The sequence below is a fragment of the Mus pahari genome, chromosome 2 (genome assembly GCF_900095145.1).
Source record: "Mus pahari chromosome 2, PAHARI_EIJ_v1.1, whole genome shotgun sequence".
Taxonomy (NCBI): domain Eukaryota; kingdom Metazoa; phylum Chordata; class Mammalia; order Rodentia; family Muridae; genus Mus; species Mus pahari.
In genome coordinates, this window is record NC_034591.1 from 4,480,043 (window position 1) to 4,502,038 (window position 21,996).

The 21,996-nt window shown below is 39.9% G+C and overlaps 1 protein-coding gene across 12 annotated transcripts in view; it reads right to left on the minus strand.

Moving 5' to 3' along the window:
• Nucleotides 1–21,996, minus strand: part of Adam22 (ADAM metallopeptidase domain 22) — a 231,769-nt gene that overhangs the window by 53,985 nt on the left and 155,788 nt on the right. For all 12 annotated transcript variants that reach the window (XM_021188464.2, XM_029534613.1, XM_029534614.1 and 9 more), the window contains 11 exons: nt 20,592–20,662; nt 17,809–17,883; nt 15,405–15,476; nt 14,488–14,654; nt 13,132–13,216; nt 11,510–11,600; nt 10,246–10,297; nt 5,606–5,705; nt 3,643–3,714; nt 3,341–3,433; nt 1,213–1,293 (listed from right to left, as the gene is read on the minus strand). In XM_021188464.2, coding sequence (XP_021044123.1) covers nt 1,213–1,293; nt 3,341–3,433; nt 3,643–3,714; nt 5,606–5,705; nt 10,246–10,297; nt 11,510–11,600; nt 13,132–13,216; nt 14,488–14,654; nt 15,405–15,476; nt 17,809–17,883; nt 20,592–20,662 — 959 coding nt within the window. The remainder of the gene's footprint in view (nt 1–1,212; nt 1,294–3,340; nt 3,434–3,642; nt 3,715–5,605; nt 5,706–10,245; nt 10,298–11,509; nt 11,601–13,131; nt 13,217–14,487; nt 14,655–15,404; nt 15,477–17,808; nt 17,884–20,591; nt 20,663–21,996) is intronic.

A 21,996-nucleotide genomic window follows, 5' to 3' on the forward strand; every position in this document is an offset into this window, starting at 1 on the left:
GCAGCTACTTTTCTCCTCTAAAACATTCATCTAGCCTTTTCTAAAATCTTGATGTTTAAGATACAAGTAAAGATGCTTTCTATTCTGGTTACTTTTATCACAGAAACTTTCTTTTATCACTGATGTATGATTTCATAGATACCATTTATAATGGATGTAACATAGTAAATGAAGGTTACAGAACAATTCCCTATAATAATCTCTATCAAGGTGTACTGTTTAACCTAACTCAACACAGAACCTCTGTTTGGATTTGAGATTATTTAACAATTCCTGCTTATCTATAATCACATTAATGTAGTATTCTTATGCCTAGAAGCCTTAGTGGTAATTATTGTCATTATTAATGCCACAAGAGCTTAGAAAACTCTGCTAATTACATGGTAAAAGGGGGAATACACTTTTTTGGGGGGGGTGGTTTTTTCTTTTTCAAGACAGGGTTTCTCTGTGTAGCCCTGGCTGTCCTGGAACTCACTTTGTAGTCCAGGCTGGCCTCGAACTCAGAAATCCACCTGCCTCTGCCTCCCAAGTGCTGGGATTAAAGGCCAGCACCACCACACCTGGCTGGGAATACTCCTACATAAAGATCTCCTTGTATCCTTAAAGCAATCATTTTTACCACTATAGACATATCACTTCTTAATCCTTCTTCTCTGGAAGCAAAGAAGGATGCTGGCGGTCCTTGAATGGCAGCATACATGAATTTCAGTTTCTATAGTTTTGTTAAATAAAACCAGCTCCCAACACAAAACATAAACTTCTCTACTAGCCTTGTATTGTCAGGTCACTGGGGGAGGAGAAGATGCCCGTTGTGATGGGTGACCCTCCTGTCTCTTCTTCTCAGGTGGCTTTATTTGTTCGGCTGAAACACAGCCAAGTGTGTGGTTATATTGTCTCTGCTTCTTGGTGACATCATGTGAGATTTAGCAAAGATGACAATAGAAAAAGATACTGGCCAACAATGATATGATGTAAGAGCTGAACTTGTGCCTCAGTGACAGAACATGGTAGAACGGTTTGCTGGCATGCACAAGACCTTGGTTCCATCCCCAATCTTGTACCCCCACACACAGAGATTAGGCGTGGGGGAGAGGGAAGTGTGGTATGACAAAGACATGTGACATCTTGCCCATTTCTATTTCTCTTGCAATACACCAAAGATGTCCCCAGTTTCCTTTAATTATTATGTGTAGAGTAAGTATTGTAAGTTACCTGGCTCGAATTTCCTGAACATATTTCACGAATGTCACAGTCGTTCACTGCCTCTCGGCACACGGTCCCCAGAGGCTGAAACTGAAAAGAACGACACTCTATGTACAAAACTGTGAAAACAGTAAAAAAACAAAACAAACAAACGAAAAAACCTCTCATAGTCCCACATTAAAAGAAAAATACAAACTTAAACTGTTTAAGATGACAGCCGAACCAACTGCTGTTTTAATAACTGCAAGAGATAGATTCTTGTAGGCAACATAACTTCTGCAGCAACCACACGTAAGTGTCACAATATCCTGCAAAAACCGGGTGGAGGTTCAAGGGTGAGTTAGCCCAAGCTCTAGGAATTCCTGCCAAGTGGCCTTTGGATTTGGGCTTGGCCCTTCTTGCTTATGCCTTTATCTAAAAGCTTTCGTTCCTGCTTCTTGCTTCACCTGCTGAAAAACTTCACTGAAAAGTTAAGTTCTGACCACATCACAGGAAAGCTGTTTTCTCCTAAGCTTTTCTTGCCAACCCCCTGCCTCATCTCTACATATATTTACACCTTAGTCTTCTGCTCTTTTCTAATTCTCTGTCATTTGTGCCTCTGTCCAGGTCTCAAGGAGTTGCTTGCCTTGTGCTTCTTTGTTTCAAATACTTCTTACAGCTGTGATGCCGCGGATTCAACCTTGAGCCTCACTGAATTTGCACACAGCCATTTAACTCATCATAACAAAGCAGAACAGGGACAGCACAAGGTATCCGAAGCTGCTTCCCATTTCGCCCCTCTCCTCTTTCCTCTCCAAAATGATGGCATTGGGGACCGGGTTTATCTATGCATTTGTCCCCCCACTCCTAGCAACACACACAGCATCCTGCTCCCCGACTCCCTCTTGAGCCCAAATGAAAGAAGTCTCCTGAAAGTGCTTTCAGAGACCTCTTCAGAGGCTGCCTGGAAACAACAGGGACCACTGCCAGCAGAGCACAACTGTGCCTCTCTCTGAGCCAGTCTCTGCAGGTTCCTTAGCAACCTTAGATCAGAGTGACTGTTAAAATCAGGATAATGGCACCTATTCCCAAAGTGCACTGGTGAGCCTTATCTAAAACGGAGGTATCAAGCAGGAGTGGCTGTGCCCCAAAGGGGACATTTTACAACATCTAGAGACATTTTGGCTGTCGCGATGGGGACAGTTCTTCCAGAAGCTAATGGGTAAATCCCAAGGATGTTGCTAACATCCTATAAAGCACAAGGTACAACCTGACTACAGACAGTTTGTCTTATTCTTATCCAGACCAGAATGTCAGTGCCACCCAGGAGATCCAGATTTAAGATGACATAAGCCAAAAGTGTTTAGCCTGAAGAAGAGGGTCCCCATGACAGTTTTCTGCCATCTTCCTTTAACTCATTAAAGCTATCCACTCAGCAAACAGTCTTTGAAAGTGCCATGCATGTTCACTTATCCACTCAACAAACATAAACGGAGAATCTATGCTGGTTACTGTTCAAGCGTGTGGCTCTGCTCCATGAAAACATAAACTAGAGATAGATAGTTCCTAAAGCTCACAAATCACAGCATATTATTATTATTATCAGGTAATGAACGAGGAAAAGTAAGCCCCAAGTAACTTTTAATCTTGATGTAAAAGTTTAAATATGTGGAGGTAAGTCTAAAGATGAAATGGGATAGGACATAAAGACACATTCTCATCTGTTTGTCAATATAGAGTCATCTTATCTAAAACACCCGTCTTGTTCCCTAAGTGGCTAGTGCTGAAGGCTGTATCAAGCTGGTCAGCAAGAAAAGAAGACTAAATTGAGCATCTTCTACTCTAAGGTTAGTTAACACCTGGTTCTCTTTAAGGAGCCTGCACCTCAGGGAGTCAGGATGGGAAACTAGACTCAGAAGTCAGAGAGTTTAGGCCCTGGCTCTCTCATGTACTGGTTTTAAGACATCAGGTAAATAACTATTAAATGGAAATACCAATCAAAGCCACGCCTAGGAAGACCTCAGGAGGATCTTGTAGCCACTGGGAATTCAACCATTTGCTATATGTTAGGGCTATAGTTTTATCTATGCACAGCCTTACCAGTTTAAGCATGTGCCTCCCTTTCAACCTTTTGCTGCTAACTGGGCAAACTATTTACCTTGCACTTTTTACAACAGAGGCCATCGCTGCATTGAGAATCCTGGGTCAAGGTGCATTTCTTACAACACTCTGCCCCTTCAAGGGCACATTCCTAAGGAATATAAGCAGGTGTTAAACATTAGAAAATGTTGTCATTTTTCCCAAAAGTACCAAGATCCTTTTTAAAGTGAATGTTCAAACTCACGATAACTATCATGCATCCACAAATCCTGTAAAATTTCTAAGATGTAATGCTCCACACTATCTCGAGAGCATGGAGCTAGCTACCGAAAAAGGAACCTCAAAATGACAGGGACTTACTGCAGGGGTGCCACAATCACACTCCTCTCCAGTTTCAATGAAGCCATTTCCGCACTCAGGAGGATCAAGAAGCTGTGGGAAAAGCCAGACAGGTCTGAAGTACAGAATCATCAATATCAAAAACTCACAGGGCTAATGGCACAGTAATGCACCTGGTGTATACACTATCTGCTCTCACTATATTTTTATTTACCTTAGAGAAAAAAAAAAGTACAACTTTAGGACTTGGAACTTTAGAAGATGTAGTACTGGGTATTTATACTATACAATATGTAAACCAAGCAGGTCATGGTAAATGTCACCAAAATAAAAGGTGATCTAGCTATTGACAAAAGCCAATTTGACCATTTAAAGTCCATTTCAGAAAGAGAGCGGGAAATCTGGATTCAGGAATCCTAGCCTACACTCTGGCTAAGGAGGTACTTAACAGTACAGCACATGCTTGGTGTGTGGGACCCTGGATTCAACAGCCAGCAATAAAAATACAATGAAAGAAAACACAAAATGGTGAAATCAGCTTCATAGCAGAGACTTTACTATTTTAAACACCAGTGATAGAAGCTGTCCATCTAATTAATCAGCCGATTAAATCAAATTGCCATGAGGATCAAATCTAACCACCTGAGAAAATCCCATTATTATTTTTTCAATGGTTAGCAACAACTGTTGCTCTTCTAGAGGACCCGGTCCCACTCCCTGCACCCTAATGACAGCTCACAATTGTCAGGAACTGTAGTTCTGACAACCTGGAACTCTTCTGGGGTCCTTAGACACAAGGCATGCATGTAGTTCATGTACACATAGGCAGACAAAACTCATAAAATTAAAAAAAAATCAACCTTTAAAATATTTTTGTAATATTTTTATATTTATACTAAGGAGGGGTATTCTCATTTCTCCTTTTAGGATTTAATTTTAATCCCTTCCCACTGTGTGTGTGTGTGTGTGTGTGTGTGTGTGTGTGTGTGTGTGTGTGTGTGTGTGTTTGATGCCTGTGAGTACAGGTGCCTGCAGAGGCCAGAAATATTAACCCTCTTTGAGGTGTAGTTACAGGAAACCATGAGCCACACAAAGCAGCCCATGCTCTTAACTGTGGAGCCATCTTTCCAGTCCCTCAGGGTTTTGTTTTGTTATTTTGTTTTGTTTTAATTAGCTTTGGTTAGCATACAAAGAAGCAGGTTTCAGTGTGTCATTTTCACAAGGTATCTCTCTTTTTTCTTTTTCTTTTTTTCCTTTTCTTTTAAGACAAGGTCTTACTAGAGCCCACGTGGCTCTGGCTCAGTAGCTCAAGCTGTCTTTGAACACATGGTGAGCTTGGTTTTTTAGCTTCCTGAGTGCTGAAATTACAGCCATGAGGCTCCCAGGGTCTAAATGTGGTTTGTGAACCAAGTTACTTTTAGATTAGAAAGTAATCACAAAATTACTATGCCTACAAACCTGCTCAATATAAAATGGGACTACGGCTGTGAACACAGCTTTGCGGAGAACAGCAGTAACAATTCGCTCTTGGAATTAAAGCCGGTTTTGACCTAATCACAAGGAGATTTCTAAGCCTATTTCATTTTTTAACTGTCATCATTTGTTTTTTTTGTCTTTTAAATATAATTTGTCCTATGGTGATGTGTAACTTTAGTACACAATAATTACTATCACCTACCTGTATAATACTAATTTAGAAGTTAACCAAAGTTGTCATGTTACAGAATGAAAATATATACCCACACTTTCATAGCTAGAAAGGACAAAAGAAAACAAAACAAAATCCCCAGTAACTTCCATCAGCTAGCTATACCATCAGAGTAACCCCAATGGTCGCAGACTAAAGCTGGCCTTGAAATACAGACAGGTAACCCATCCGGTGCTCAAATTGAAAAGTTCTCTAATATAGATCCAGCAGACACAAACTGGTGTTCACAACAGTGTGCAGTGCTTCATGGGTAATTAGTCTTGATCACCTCATTACCTTGGAAGGCTTGTTGAACAGGCAGGCACCTCCACCACTATTCAGGAAGTCATGATATTCCTCCACATTGCACTGAGTGAACTTTTTCGGGAGATAGTAGCTGCAGGAGAAAAGACAGTGAGTGCCTCGCTACAGTGTGAGCCTCCCTTGGTCATTTACAAGTCTTACATGTTCAGTGTTAAGATTATACATTCATCAACCATTGTGTCTAAACTATTCACTTAACAACATGCGCTAGCTGTTCATTGCTCATTTATTTGCATAGGATCTAGAATTTAAACCAGAGACAAGAGACTTCTGTTTCCTAATGAATGAATAACGTGCAGCTAGCTACAACTCAAACATCAGAGAATTCTACAAAATCTATAACTTATAACATATGGCCTATAATTTATAATATGTGTCAGGCCATGACAGTCAAAGAAAGTCTAAGGGAACTTTCCAGACTGGAGGTAGATAAAGAATTAAAGACAAAGGCGACGCTGCGTTCTGCAGCTTCAGCTGTAAATGGCTTCCCTGGTATAGGGGTCCATCCTGAATGTGGAGAAGGACGGTTTTCCTCACTCCACTGTGGCTAGATGGAAGGAGGTGCCTGCTGCAGGAAATATACTCAAAAAGTTTGAGGGTAGTGGAGCACAAAACTAGCAGCAGGTGATTCAGGGAACCAACGGCATCTTTCTACTGATCTTGTGACTTTTTTTAAAGTTTGAAGTTGTTTTAAAATTATGTAACAAACAAAAGGTAATAAACAGTCCAGATGGAAAAAGAAAGAGAAAAAAATTGTCAGTATACGTTAAGAATCTTCAAGATACACATACCTTTGGACCAGTCATTCTTGGTTGGTCATTTTAGGAGTTTTTTTTTTTTTTCTTACAAAAATAGCTATATGACAAAGATATATGCACAAGCATTTATAGTGGCATAATATAAACAAAAAGTATGTGAAAATACCTCGAATGTTGTCAAGAGAATGGTTAAGTAAACTCTAAATAGAATAAATAGGATAAATAGGAGAGCATGAAGCTGATAATCTGTTTTGAAAATTGGTTAGGAAATGATGGCTATTCAGTGATAAATGAAAAATGAATACATATATATACATACACACACACACACACACATATATATATATGTGTGTTTGTGTGTGTTTGTGTGTGTGTGTGTGTCAAGAGCCAAAATTCATGAAACACCAATAAAAAAGGAAATTAAAAATTTAATGATAATGTAGCAACATTTGTTTTTACCAACTATGACTACCACTGGAGAAAGAAAACATCAATTTTATTTTTACATTTTAAAAAACTGTTTTATATTGAATTTTTATTTAGAAGGAAAAACAATTAAGATAATATTGAGTAGAATTTATTTATTTGTTTGTTTATTTATTTATTTATTTTACTATTTTGTGTTTTGAGAAGGATTTGAGTATATACTCCACACTTTAAGTGACATCTCATCTCTACTTTGCCAGTGATGAGATGACAGGTACCACTATGCTCTTCCTGATGGGGAACACGTGTTATCATGTTTCTCTCCCCAACCTTCAAGGACTAATTTGTTTATAGCATAGTTAATATTCATAAGTAAATTATTAGAAATTATTACATGCTAAAACTAATTTTAATTTTTACTAAAATGCTCCCCATGTCATTGTATTGGGTATGACTTATCTAAACTATTTCAATTCCCTTACATGGCTTTCCCAAATAGACAAAGTATTAGTAACGTGAAAAGTCCCTTCCATCAGCTCCTTCCTTTTTCCTTTCGCTGGCTCCCAGCTGGTCTTCTCACCACCTTCCCTTCCAGTCCACCCTGCGTGTCTCAGCCAGATCATCCATTATAAGTAGGACTCTCCAAGCCCCCTATTTCTTCTTCTGCTCAACTGAAACAGTTCCCAACTCCCAAAGTAAAATGTCACTAATTTTCAGTAGAGAAGCATTAGATGCTTGTTTAAAAAAGTATTGTTTGAAGTTAGCCAGGGCAGTGCATGCCTCAAGTCCCAGATCTCCAGGAATAGAGGCAGGAGGAGGATGAATTCAAGGCCAGCATGGGGCACAAGAGACCCTGTCCCATGGGGAGAAGCGGTCTATTTGACTTTAATTCTGCAAAGGTACTCACTGGAGTGACAGCCTATCCCAGCATCCTGCACACTTTACAACAGGAAGCCTGGGCCCTCAGCAGTCATGAAAAACAAATCTTCCATATTTTTAACAGTGAATCTGTTTTATGTTTCATGTGCACAGTTGAAGTTTACAGGTCACAGAAATTTGCCCCCCATTCTTCAGGGTAATGTATGAATTGTATTCAATACATCCTTAGGTAAAATGGTGGCATCGATTTCAACCATGTTGCCAACATTAGCAGTGCCAATGAACGTCAGGAAGCAAACATGAGAGCATATACCCATGGGATACACAGATGAGACTGAACAGAAATCAGATCACAGAGCCATTTCAGGTAACACTTACACAAAGAGATTTTTCTCTTGAGTGTATCTATTTAACGTATGAAGAATTCCAAGGGAAAAAGCAACATATATCTTAATATATTTAAGTGACTATTTGATTTCTCTGTAACTATACTTCTCACTATAGATAGTCTATAAAAATTTTATATCACTAATCAAAAATAATCATATGTATTTAAAAAAATTGGGACAGGGTGTCACTGTTTAGTTCTGGCTGGCCTGAAACCCACCATATAGCCCAGGCTAGCCTCAAACTCATGGAAATCTAGCTGTCCCTGCCTTCCACGTCCTGTGGTTGAAGGTATGTGCTACCATAGTTACTTTATAATGCAGGGAGCACTGTGGGAGGAGGTTCAGATGCTAAAGTGTCTGCTGCACAGGCACCAAGACCTAAGCCTGGATCTCTAGCATCCCTGTCTAGCTCCAGCAGGTGAACAACCAGCCAGCCTGCCTAAGTGATGAGCTCCAGGTTCAACGAGAGATCCCATCTCAAAAAAAGAAGGCTACGTGCAATAACGGAAGAGCCCAATGGGGACCTCTGGCCCCACATTCTTGGGCACACATGTGCATGAACACCTGCACACTCCTATGCATATAGATATCACATACGGAAATTATTATGCATGAGTTAAAAATCATGACAAACCTCAGAGATGGTTAGAAATGAGATCAGAGAGAGAAAACAGGGGAAGACATTCCAGGGAAAAATAATTTATTCAGGAAAATCAAAAAAGAAGTTGGAAGTTCAAATATAATCACATTAAACAAATTTGGAGAAACTAAAAATCCCCGTGCAACAAATCAAAAAAATGCTAGAAACCCACAAAAAAATTATAAGAAAATAGAATAGAATCATGGTAAATGAGAATAAAGATATGGATATATAAATCATATAAACACTAAAGTAAGAGATTTGAACCTTATTCTATTTTACTTGCTTGGTTTTTTGTTTTGTTTTGTTTTTTGTTTTTTTGTTTTTTTGTTTTTGTTTTTGTTTTGAGACAGCCTCATGTATCTTTGGCTGGTTCCAACTTACAACATAGTAGAAGATAACCCTTAACCCCTAGCCCTCCTGGAAGGTCTCTTCAAGTATAGCTACCCCACCTGACAGGATTTTATTCTTTTGGCTGTTGTGACTCACAAACATTGTAGGGAGCACACTGGTATTTAGTAAACAATACTACATATTAAAATCACAGATCAATCTTAACAAATATAATGTTATCCAAGAAAGCGAGAGACATGAAAATATGCATTATGAAACATCTATGAATCATAAGCGTGAGAAGCAATGCATATATATACATATGCAAAGACTGAAATTATTACAAACAAGCTATGAATAAGGACCAAAATCAAAATGGTGGCTGCCTTGCTGAGAATGGAGGGCAGTGAGGGAGAGCACAGGCCATGTCTCTCTCACTTTTGAAAACTGTGGTACAAGTGTGTGCAGTTTTCTCCTCTACGGCCTTTAAGGCTGCTGGAAGTCAGGAGCCTGGGAGATGCCTGGAAGAGCACAGGAAATGCCATTGAGATAACAAGGGCACAAGAAAAGTGAACTCAAAAGCAGGCCTGAGTGGTCTGGGACAAAAGGAATGCTTCTAAGAATTTAGTCAGAAAAAATGAAAGACAAGAATTCAAGTCTGACAGTATGTGAAGAAGATAGGACCATATAAAAACGAAAATCTTTCAGAGACGTCTACGTTTTTTTCTTCCTAACCTCTTGTTCAATGACCCTGAGCTATGAAGCTATTATCACACAACCATCAACGTGGACCTGACGTGTAGCTACAAACAGGCTGAATTTTTGGTTTCATTTTGAGCATCAATTTAGCAGCTGAATTGAAAGAGATTTAAAAAGAGTTGGGGGTGGTGGTGGGGGGAGGTTGGTTGGTTAGTGAGCAAACCTAACAGAAGAAGAAAGTGGCTGTACCGCATTAGAATTCTACCCTAGACCGAAGACTAAAAAGATCCTTAGTGGCTTCTCATTGAAGTGGAGTTTTTGTTTATGTTGTTGTTTTTTGTTTTGTTTTATTTTAAATAAGAGGTTATTTTTTTAAAAAAAAATTTATATGGAGGGCCATCAGGAATACTTCTTTATGATTTTTCCCATAAACGCCTGCAGTGCAGTTCCATGTGTCACTCACAAGGAGGTAAAGCGGAAGTGACTCACCCGGTGTCTCCCATTATGCACCCGGACCAGGTGTCCTCGCATTTACACTCACCTAGGAGACAAGGAAGACACGCCCTGTTACAAACTCCATGCAGCTGCACTGAAGTGGCTTTCAGGTTATCTTAACTTTGTGTCCAAAATGGTTTTTGAAAACCTGCTTTCTAATTGTACTTACACGATAGATGCTTTGACTACAATGTATAAAAACAAACCGCATTTGGACCCCATGGGGGTCATACACATTGACCCACACTTCACAAATAATCATGTTTATAAACCACTGAAAGTAGCTACTTGGAAGACAAACAAATACCAGTGAAATAGTGAGATGTTAATGGCACCCTTATAGGTTCCCCAGGTTCAGCAGCTTTTAGGGAAAATTCTGCAGTGCCTTCTCACTATTAAAATCCTCTGGGGGGTGGGGATGGGGCTCTGGGAGAAGCAGAAGAAAGTACTGATTGCTTAGACAAAAGACCTCACAATCAGGCTGCCTGGCTTGAAAAATCCTAATTTTTACTTAACATATGTTTAATCCTGAAGACAATATATATTTTTTTATGATCTATCCATTTCAACAGTTGTCCTGTTACATCTGGAAATTTAAATGAGTAGGTGGATACATGGAAAACAGCATTCGACCATCCAGGAAATAATGGTTCTCCCTAAGAGATAATTCATTACCAGTATCCATATTTATAACATTTGATGATAAAATAATTAAATAAACACAGATATAATAATTTTTTTTTTGCTTCAGTTGGTCAGGGTACTGTTCATAGAGAAGTAACTTTAGTCTTCATGGATGCTAAGGCTAGTGTGGTTTAGTTGCGGTTTAGGGTCTACAGGCTCCTAGGCTCTGCATCAGGTCTGCTTGCAACAAGGAAGTGCTGGGTCTTGAGCCATCTTCAGGTTAAGAAAACCATAATAAAATGCAGTCTAAGTCCCAAGCCACTGAAAATTCCCCACCAGGAAAGTGCAAATTCCAAAATGAGCTATCTTTGTCCCCTCTTGGGTTAAATCCAGCTTTGACTTCGTCAACACATGGATTCACTGTTTGTTATACACTGAGAATTTTTCAAAAATGATATAATTGTTTTCTTTATTACCTTTGAAAGCAACATTTTGTTGCTGGTTTCCATATCTTGCTCTATTGCTCATAATCAGGATCAAGCAACCGAATTAAAAAGAATCTCATGCTAGGAAATATTTAACAAGCTGTCTGTCTTAAAAAAATACAACTAAATCTCACATGACTAAAACTTACCACTTGCTAGTTTTCTCTTGTCTGAGATTATACCGACATTGTGGGCTAATGACTGAGCGAGGGTAACTGCCATTAAATCTGTTTTTCCAAACTGAAAAACAAAACCAAAAGTTATGTAAATGAACACTGTTTCCCATTTAAGATAGGCTAGAGAAAAACAGTACAAACAATTGAAAACAAGTCATTCCTAAGCATTTTCTTTCTTTTTGCGTGTGTGGTATGTTTTTGAGACAGGGCTTCTGTGTTAGGCTTGCCTAACTCCTGGAGCGTGCCTCAGTCTCCTTGGCTGTAGGACTATAGGTATTCCTTGACATTTTCTTTAGCAGAGTCTAAGCATCCTGTACTGGCCATGCACTGGGGATGAAGTAGTGTAACAGACACATTCAAATGTGATTAAGTCCTAGAAGGAGGAGAATGACTCCGAGGAGCAGTCATCTCATAGCCTGGAAACTTAAATACGATCCTGATTCCAAATTTCACTTGATAACATTCCCGAAAAAAAACTTAATAACTGCACAGCATTAAGCCAGACTTTTGAATAATATATAATAAAACTAGATGTGTCTGGAACTCATTTTCATCCCATGTGGGACAGAAAGCAACTTTATGCCCCCCCCCCCATAGAGGGGAACGCCAGGGCCAAGAAGTGGGAGTGGGTGGGTAGGGGAGCGGGGTGGGGGGAGGGTATAGGGGTCATTCGGGATAGCATTTGAAATGTAAATGAAGAAAATATCTAATAGAATATTTTTTTTAAAAAAATGGCGAGGGAGGGGAAAAGAAGAAAGGAGATGGAAGAGGAGGGAGAAGGGGGAGAAGAGGATGGACCATAGAGATCAAGTAAGTAGTTATACATGGAAGCAGTACAAGATGGGGGATGTGTTGGTGGGCACTCTTGACTTCTGGGTACCATTTAGGGCTGTAAAGTGAATGGCATGACTGAAAGACAGAAACTGAAAATGTTCAAAAAAAAAAAAAAGGAAGAAAAAGAAGCAGAAGAAGAAGAAGAAGAAGAAGAAGAAGAAGAAGAAGAAGAAGAAGAAGAAGAAGAAGAAGAAGAAGAAAGACAGCAAGCAAGCAACTTTAGCAAGCGAACATAATGAGTCAGGAAATCAAGACGCTCTGTTGCCAATCGGATCTTTAACTTTCCAGTGTATGGCCTTCCTGCAGATTGGAGCACTTCCCTTCACCGTGTTTCCATTAAGTTTAGTGTGTTAGGAGTAAGCCCTTCCCCATGGATGCTCTTCTCTGCCTTTTAACTTTCCCCAAATTTGCCAAATACTGACAAAAGGAGAAAATATCCAATTGGTTTGTTAGGTGGCAACCCAATGCCTCAGAGATTACTCAACTCTGGAAAACCCTGGGGCTTTATTCTTATTTTAAATGACGTTTAACATACAGATTCTCTCTCTATGAACTGCTTAATCAGGAAATTATTCTATACAGAACATAAGTACAATCATCGAGTCATATTTTTGAGATCTGGACACAAAATGGAGGCATACTGATGACTAATGAAGGAGTCTAGCATCTGGAGACTGGCTACTGAGCAATGGTTTCTGAAATATTGGGAAAGCATGTTCAGCCATCATACCACTTTGAATTGCACAGGTGGTCACACCTACTTCATTCACGCCTCCTCCTCTCAGCAGCGAGCAAATCCCACCAATATAAGCTGCCCCGCTCCGGCTACTCTCAAATTGACTGCCCCTTTCAGAAAAGGAAATGGAAAGGCTTACTGCTCACAGTTCAGACATCCAAGCCCCTCTCAGAGTTTATTTTCTAATTTGTTTTCTCAATGCATACAATATATTCCCCAGGTAAGGAAGAAATGCAAAACTTATTTACACACATGATTTTTTTAAAAAAAAAAATGTTTCTAAGGGTTGCTTCCCCATGTGATCAATACATATATAGAAATACACCTATTAAAATCAATTGCTGATAATGATACTTTGAAAATACAAAACTCACTTTTGTAGAGCTTTAGACCAAAATAAATACCTTAAATATAATTAATGATAAAATATCAGACAATCCTACAATGAACAGCCATCAATAAAAGAATCAGTATATACTCTTCCAAAGAATCAAATTCAACATGGATGAAGGCTGAGAAAAAACTTTTCAGCTTAAAGAAGAAGGTAATTAGATACATTGCACAGCACTGTAGTAGATGCTCAAAGCCACAAATGCAGCTAAAGAAGAGCATTGAAACAACTGATAAAATCTGAACCCAGACTGGATTATGTAAGAATGCTCATGTGCTGTCGTTATTTTTAAGAGACTACACTGAATACCTCAAGAATTTGGTAGTACCATATGTCTCCAATTTATACTTCAAAAGGAAATGAGGAAAATACAAGTCTTGAGTCTGGGTAAAGCACACAGGCAATTTCCTTATCAAATTCTGGCAACTTACCTCTAAATTTGAAATTAGACAAAAATTAAAGATAACAACCAAAGTGCATCTTTCACATCTAATCATAATTGTCCTCAATAATTCTGATTTTAAATAAGGTCTTAAAATCTTACAGAATATGTTTTGCGGTTATGTCAATATGTTAAATACTAAAAGAAAGAACACAAGATGAGAAAAAAAAAAAACAGTAGACAATCAATTCCAGAGACATAGCTCTTACCTCAGAACCCACACCAGAGAGAAGAGTGACATTTAAGATATCCCGATCTTAACGAATGTAATGAATTGCTAAAACTTGGTCTGCACGTGACAGTACATTTACTCTGTAAATGCTCTGATTAAGCACTGGGAAACTAATGAAATAGACCATGCAATCGAAACTCAAATCACTTACATATTATGCAACTTTCAAACAATCTACATTTCAAAACATCTTCCAAATACACGGCCACATTACATCACAGTTGCATTGTGGTAGAAGGATACATTTTATTCAGGAATAAGAGAGCACTCAATATGGAGTCATAAGGAGTAAACATATTTTTAAAAAATTACATACGAGAAAAGATGAACTGCATCAGCTTTCTCTTTGATAAAATCCCTCCTGTACTTCATGAACTCACGCAGGGTAATCAGTGGGTTTTCAGAGATGGCAAACTTGTTGTCGGCAGCCCAGGTTTCCATGGCAACCAATACTATCCTAGTTTTAAGTTGGTCTTTATAGATCTAGATTAACGAGATGAAAGCATCGGCTACACATGCTGTAAAATCAGTTGATGAAGGACTGCAAAGCTCCTTTCAGGGAAATAACTTTGTTTTAATTAAAGACACATTGGTGTTCTCAAAAGACATCATTAGGTTTGCAATTTGAATGTACTTCCCTTAAAGAACACTGAATCAAATGATTTATCAAGGAAAACCCAATGAACAAAGCACATTTTAGCACAAAAGTGGTTTTCTTTTAACAAATATTTGTGCTCAATTCAAGGCTTTCCCCAAGTCTATCTTTTGGCACCCTAGAGAAATAATTTGTGAAACCTTACGTTTCTCTAACAACAACAACAACAACAACAAAACATAACAATAAAGATTCTATCAGGAAGTGACTGTTACGCAACCTGTGTGGTGTTGAGAAAAACGCAGACAGGGGAATTATTTGGGGGGCAGCTTGGTCACAGTGCTGGGCATCTCTGAAAAGGCTTAGATCTTGCACTGTCTCTGTACTGATTTCCAGGCGTACACTGTATCTTTGCTAAACCCCTATCCTGTGCAGTATGAAACACACAAGAAAAAACTGCAAGCACCTTTGGCCAGACCACTTTCCCAGACAGATGAAAGTCAGCAAAGTCCCTGGCAAGGTCACCCAGGTTTCTGGGGTCATCCTGGCTAAAGTGTAACTTGGAGAAATTCCAATGTCAGTACCTTATTGCCCACCTACTAGCAACAGGGGTGATACTGCATGGGACTGGTACTCACCACATCCGCCATGTTCACCACAGACTTCGCATAGGTATTAGTATATACAACAGAAAGCCGGTGCTTTTTAAACTGAAAGCAACAGACAACAGTGAAGGATGTTCAAAGTCACCAGGAAATAACCATCTTAAGATAGAATAGGAAATACAAGAAACATTCCTAAGGATTTCTTACAAAAACCTCAGGGTAGAGCCTTGTTCCTCATCTACCCTGAAGCTAAAAGCTATGTACTGCAAATAAAGATGACATCATCTCATATGTGAGATAAAGTTCAAAATATTCCACATCGAGGGGCTGGAATGTAGCATATGCTATGTACACTTGGTGCACATGAGGGTCTGGGTTCAATCCCTAGCACACACTTCTCCATACTAAAAACCCCACCCACTCCATGCACTTTATAGGTTTATTTGGGGGGAGGTGTCCTTTTGAAAGCTGTTATGATCAACAAGACATGCAAAGTAAGACAGTAAATGAAAATATGGCTACATGTGAAAGACTCTACAAGTTCTACGTAGTTCTGGAGGAAGAAGAGACTCTGAGGTACAACTCATAAGGAGATGGCTCAGTAAATGTGGGTCACATGCTTGGTTTGCTTGGCCTCTGTGGTATTCTAAGTCAGGATTTATCATAAAAAAACTAAATTTCAATCATTTTCAAGTGGCACCTTCACAAGGCAAGCACCGAGGACCAGTGGTAGATAAGGCAGGCCCTTGTACTCCTACAAATTCTCATCTGTGCTCCTGAAAACATCCCTAGTGAAATACACTGTATCAAACAAATAAAACAACAACAACACACACACACACATACATACACACATACACACACATACACCCACATACACACACATACACACATGCATACACACACACTCACACACACACTCACACATATACACACACACTCACACACACTCACACATACACACACACACACACACACACACACACACACACACACACACTGAGGAAAGAAGGGGATGAGCAGGGCAAGGAGAGAAAGAACCAACCTGAGCACCTAATTTAGGGCACAGAATCCAAGCTTAAACAAAAGGTTCAGCTATTGGAGAAGTCCCAGGTTGAAGGTGCTTTCCTAGCCACTTGGGAACAGGAAATCCTAGCTCTCCAGTTCTCTCTCTCTCTCTCTCTCTCTCTCTCTCTCTCTCTCTCTCTCTCTCTCACAGATATTTTCTTTATTTACATTTCAAATGTTATCCCCTTTCCTGGTTTCCCCTCTGAAAACCCCCTATCCTCTCCCTACTCCTCCTGCTTACCAACCCACCCACTCCCATTTCTGGTCCTGGCCTTCCCCTATACAGGGGCATAGAGCCTTCACAGGACCAAGGGTCTATCCTCCCACTGATGACTGACTAGGTCATCCTCTGCTACATATACAGCTGGAGCCATGAGTCCCACCATATGTATTCTTTGGTTGGTGATTTAGTTCCAGGGAGCTCTGGGGGTACTGATTAGTTCATATTGTTGTTCCTCCTATGGGACTGCAAATCCCTTCAGCTCCTTGGGTACTTTCTCTAGCTCATTGGGGACCCTGTGCTCCATCCAATGGATGGCTGTGAGCATCCACCTCTGTATTTGTTAGGCACTGGCAGAGCCTCTCAGGAGACAGCTGTATCAGCCTCCTGTCAGCAGGCTCTTGTTCGCATCCACAACAGTGTCTGGGTTTGGTGGATAAGACTCTCTTAAGACTAAAGTTAAAGAGAGAAGATAATGGGGGCAGGGGAGGTGTAAGGAGGTGAATATGATCAAAGTACATTACAGATACATATAGACATGTCATAACAAGATCACTTTATATATAGCTAATATATAAAAATATCTTTTAAAAGTATTTTTGAACCCTCATAAAAATTGCTAGTTAGGTCCACCTAAGCATGTTTTCTATTTATAAGTTGCTCCTAGTCAAAAATCTACTTCATTGGGCCTGTTTCCTCTTCCCAAAGCTCTCCTCCTCACTGTATGACAACTTGCTGTGTATCGTATACCTCACACATACAATGTGGTAGTACAAATATATATATATATATATATACACACATATGTGTGTGTATGTGTGAGGGTGTGTATATGTGAGTGTGTATGTGTGTATGTGTATATGTGTGAGTATGTATATGTTTATATGTGTATGTATCTGTGTGTATGTATGTGTCTGTATATATGTGTATATTTGTGTATGTGTGTATGTGTGTATGTATATGAATATGTATGTATATGTGTGAGTGTATATGTGTGAACACGTGTATGTTTGTGAGTGTGTGTATATATTTACACAAATGATTTTTCCTAGTCACAACTTGAAGAGGTTTTTGTTTCTTCTAAACTCAGTTTTTACACCACACCCAAGAGCAGGCGAAGACTGAAAGGAATGGGGAGGCAGATCATACCATGAGATGATCATTCACAATCATCAGCTCGATGTATTTGGTTTCCTCCTCTACGTTCCGAGGAAATCGAAGAAGCTGTAACAGAGTGGACAAAAAGACCAAGCCTTTAAACTTCACTGCAAAAACTAAAAGAAAGCATGGGAGAAGTCAGCGACGCAAAAGTTTCCTCTCTCCTCCAGCATTAATTTCTAAGTTCTCGTCACATTAATTTCCTGAGGTTTTGAGTAGCTGCAATACATGTATGGATTAAGAAAAATCTATGAAGAATGAAAAAACAAGGATAACATTGTCTTCTCACCTGGATTTCCTTCTTCCATGGGGGTACAGCAAATAACCAGGGTTTTCCCAGAACGCTCACACAAACACGATTAAATATGAATATAGGCCTTTCACGCTTGTCTTCATCAAACCATTTTAATCTAACTGTGGCATGGAAACGTGATACTGGCAGAGCAATCTTAGTTCAATTCCAACACCGCTTCTGACAGTGATGAAACAGACTTTTTCTGAGGTGTCTCCTCTAGGTTGGTTCATAAGATCTCCCACGCTGCAGAGGTGTGGACAGCATATCGCTGACACTCCCAAGTAGTCTTTAGCCGCTATATCCCTCTGCTCAGCAAATTCTCTGTACTTTCGAAACCACACCTAATCAATATTATGGGCAAAAGCTATCAGGGCAGCCATCCCCGCTGCCCACCATCACCTAGTCATTAACATGATCTGTGAAACTGACTTTTCTTTTATGTCATGGTTCAATAGCCTTTTTGTTTTTTCACTAAATCTTATTCAGTTGCCCAAAGACTATTTCTGTGATGAGCGCACAGCATCAAATCAAACCAGAATCAATACAAGAATGAGTGGTGTATTTTTAACAAACTAAAAATATACTGCTTCATAGATTTTTTGTCTCTTTCTAAATGTATTCTCTAGTCTGAAAAAAAGAAAAACTCTTATAACACCAGCTTCAAAGAAAGATGAACTATATTTTTGTATTTAAAAACTGAACAGGAGCATAAATTGCACTTGATGACAACATTCTTTAAAGGATAAAAAAATGTCCTAGTAGGGCAAGATCTTTCTCATTCCCCGTGGGCTTACTAGTCAATCTATCAGGCTTTCCAGTGAGTCCCAACATTTTTTTCAATGCCTTGAACTTCATTTGAACCACACAGTATCACACAAATTCAGTTTCATGGGTCCCTAAAGACCATTCTTAACAAAGGACAAGATGTTGTGATGCTTATAAGAACTTCAGGGCAAATGTTAGGAGGATCTTTCTCCTACTGTGTCCACTCAGGATGCATAATAATAAACACCTTTGTAAATTAAATCTTCGTGGAAGTTATTTTTAACCTTCAGTTAACTCATGACATCCGTGTGTCTGTATCTAAAGAAGGTAGTGGCTTGTGGAACACACAGGCTTCTGAGGGTGTGGTTCAGAGAGTATATGCAGAGAGAGAGAGCTCTAAGACCGGATTTTATAAATCAGAATCCCAGCTCATTACGGTGTGGGCATTCTGTCCTCCTCAATACATACAGATCACAACAGTACCTTCTCAAGAAGGATGTCATGAGGAGCAAACGTGTTACTATTCTGTCAAATTCTCCAGCTAAACAATTAAAATTCTTATAAAACGGTCAAGTACATGCTAAGTTTTAAACAAAAATTAACAACTATAATTCACGTAAAAGTCTGTCTGAAAATACATTCCATTTTACCAGGCATGAGAACCGTGTGCCTGTAATCCCGGCCCTCGGGAGTCTAGGGCAGGATGAATGGCGTGCATCTGAAGCCACCTGAGGCTACAAAGTGAGACCCTGCCAAAACACAAGGAGACATAACAGTGCCTGTTTTATGTAAAGGCAATGGCTGCAGGGGCCTTCATATCAGTTACTGGGGAGGCTGAGGCAGAAGAACCATGAGTTCTTCAGCTGCATATAGAGCAAGTGCAAGTCTAGGCTGGACAACTCAAGCAGACTCTAGCCCAGGGGCAGAACACTTCCTTGTTGTGTGAGCATTGCTAGGTCCAATCCTGGTAGACCAGATAGATGCTGACACGTCTATGAGGAACAAGCGCATGCATACGGAGTATTACCCTGTCCTCTCTATGAAGTAAGTTCTTCACACATCCTTAAACAATCACTTTAATGCCCATCTGTTCCCTTCCTCAGGTGTTCCTTATGTCACAGGCACACATTCACTCCCCCAATCCATCAACATTATTACTTTGAGTTGACTCTGATAGCCAGATCTTTATTCTAAGCCATTTGTCAACTATGCGACACAGGACAGGCCATCGGACAGGCCATCGTCAGAGGTCAGAGCCAGGAGGAAGAACAGTAGCTGCCCCTGTGGTTTAAGGTCCCTTAAGGACAGTTGCTATTACTGCAGTGCCAGTTGAACAAGGCTAAAGCTATGTCCTCATTTGTAAACTAAAGCCCAAGGCAGCTAGAGTGAGGAAAGCATGCTTTGTGGTTTCAAAACCCGACAGGATTAGCAAAGAAGAGCCTGTGACGTGGTTCAAATCAGAGCATGGGAAAAGACCTTGCTTCAAACAGAGCTGTCACAATCCACAGAAAGGGGGAATCCACAATTCTCCATCTTGTAGCCACGTCATGTAAAATGATGCACCCCACTGATGCTTGCATGCAAATGTCACCGGTCCTGTTTCCCCACCATCACAAATGGCTGCACTACTTCTTGCCCCAACAGACACTGAGTGTAGAGGATCGCCAGTTCTCAAGCGGTCGAAATATCATGGCATACACCTGCAAACACATACCTGTCTTTTCCTCCGCTTTAGTCTTGGCTTCAAAAGAAACTGAGGGGGAGTAATGTTTACGCGTTGAAATTCTACAAGGAAATGAAAACAAACAGTGCTTTTTCCAGACTTCTTTAACAGCAGGCAAATGTCACTAGTCCTTCTTTATACTTAGCGAGTATATTAAGTAACCCTGTGAGGTTAGTCATAAATAAGTATCTAGTGGGTAAATACAACACACAAAAGTTCAAACACACCTGTCCTGCCTCGTGTCATTTTTAATAGCCATACAATAAATTGCAACACACTGTTTATTTACAACTTGCTAAATAGACAACCTGACAGTTGCACCCATCACTAACCTTCTCTAGAGGCTGCAAAATGAAGAGGAGAAATGGAAGCAACACAGCACACTATTAACTAACAGAGGACACCAAAACATTGACTCAGTTGTGCCCAACTCAGAGGCAGTCTTCTCGACCCATGAGAAACTTTATCTAAGGCCTTGCTTGCTCTTGCAGGGCAATGGGACGTTCTGAGGCCCTCTAACTTGCAGGTTAGAGTCACACACAAACTATTCAAGCATACAGATTCGTCTCTGGATTCTAGGTTGGATGTGAGGAAGATTTTCTATGAAGTGATGCAAACAGATGCAACTAAAAAAAAAAAAAAATCATCCTGAGTGAGGTAACGCAGACCCAGAAAGACACTCGTGGTATGGACGCCCTTGTAAGTGGACATTAGCTGTCATGTGCTTACTCCCACACTCGAGTATACGAGTGGTACAAGTTTAATTTGGTGGATTATTACTTTTTAAAAATAACTTTTTAAAATAATAACAGTGAGGAGGTAGGGGTTGATCTGGGAGGAGTCAGGGGGAGGACTGGGGGATGAACGTGATCAAAATATATTATACGCATTATGAAGTTCTCAATGTATCAAAACAATCTTAGACACATTAATACTAGGTAGGTAGCTTCAGGGCAATAAATGTGCCTGTAAAGTGGAGTCAGGGTATGTAAGGATGAAAGGATCGGTTCACCAAAAAGACGGAACACTTCTGCCAATCCGCGATGAGCAAGCTCAGACGTGAACCCCTGGTATTGGGGCCCTCAAAGGAAGTTAAAACTGCAGCTGACAGTTACGACAATCAGCAGTGGCCATGCCGCTAAGCCACGTTCAGGCACTCGACTCTCAGAAATTGTGAAATGATAAATGTTTACCCACAACAACTTCTATACTAAAAATGGCTAACACAAACAGAAATTGTAAATGTCTTTAAATTTTGGGTGGGGGGGTCTTACACAGGCCCCTCTTTATTTGTAACCTCCCCCAACTTCCCACAAAAGGCCAGGGAGGCTGGAAGACACTCATCCACTGGTCTCTTTTCCTTCTCAATGACTACTTAGGGCCCAGTTGCAGGAAA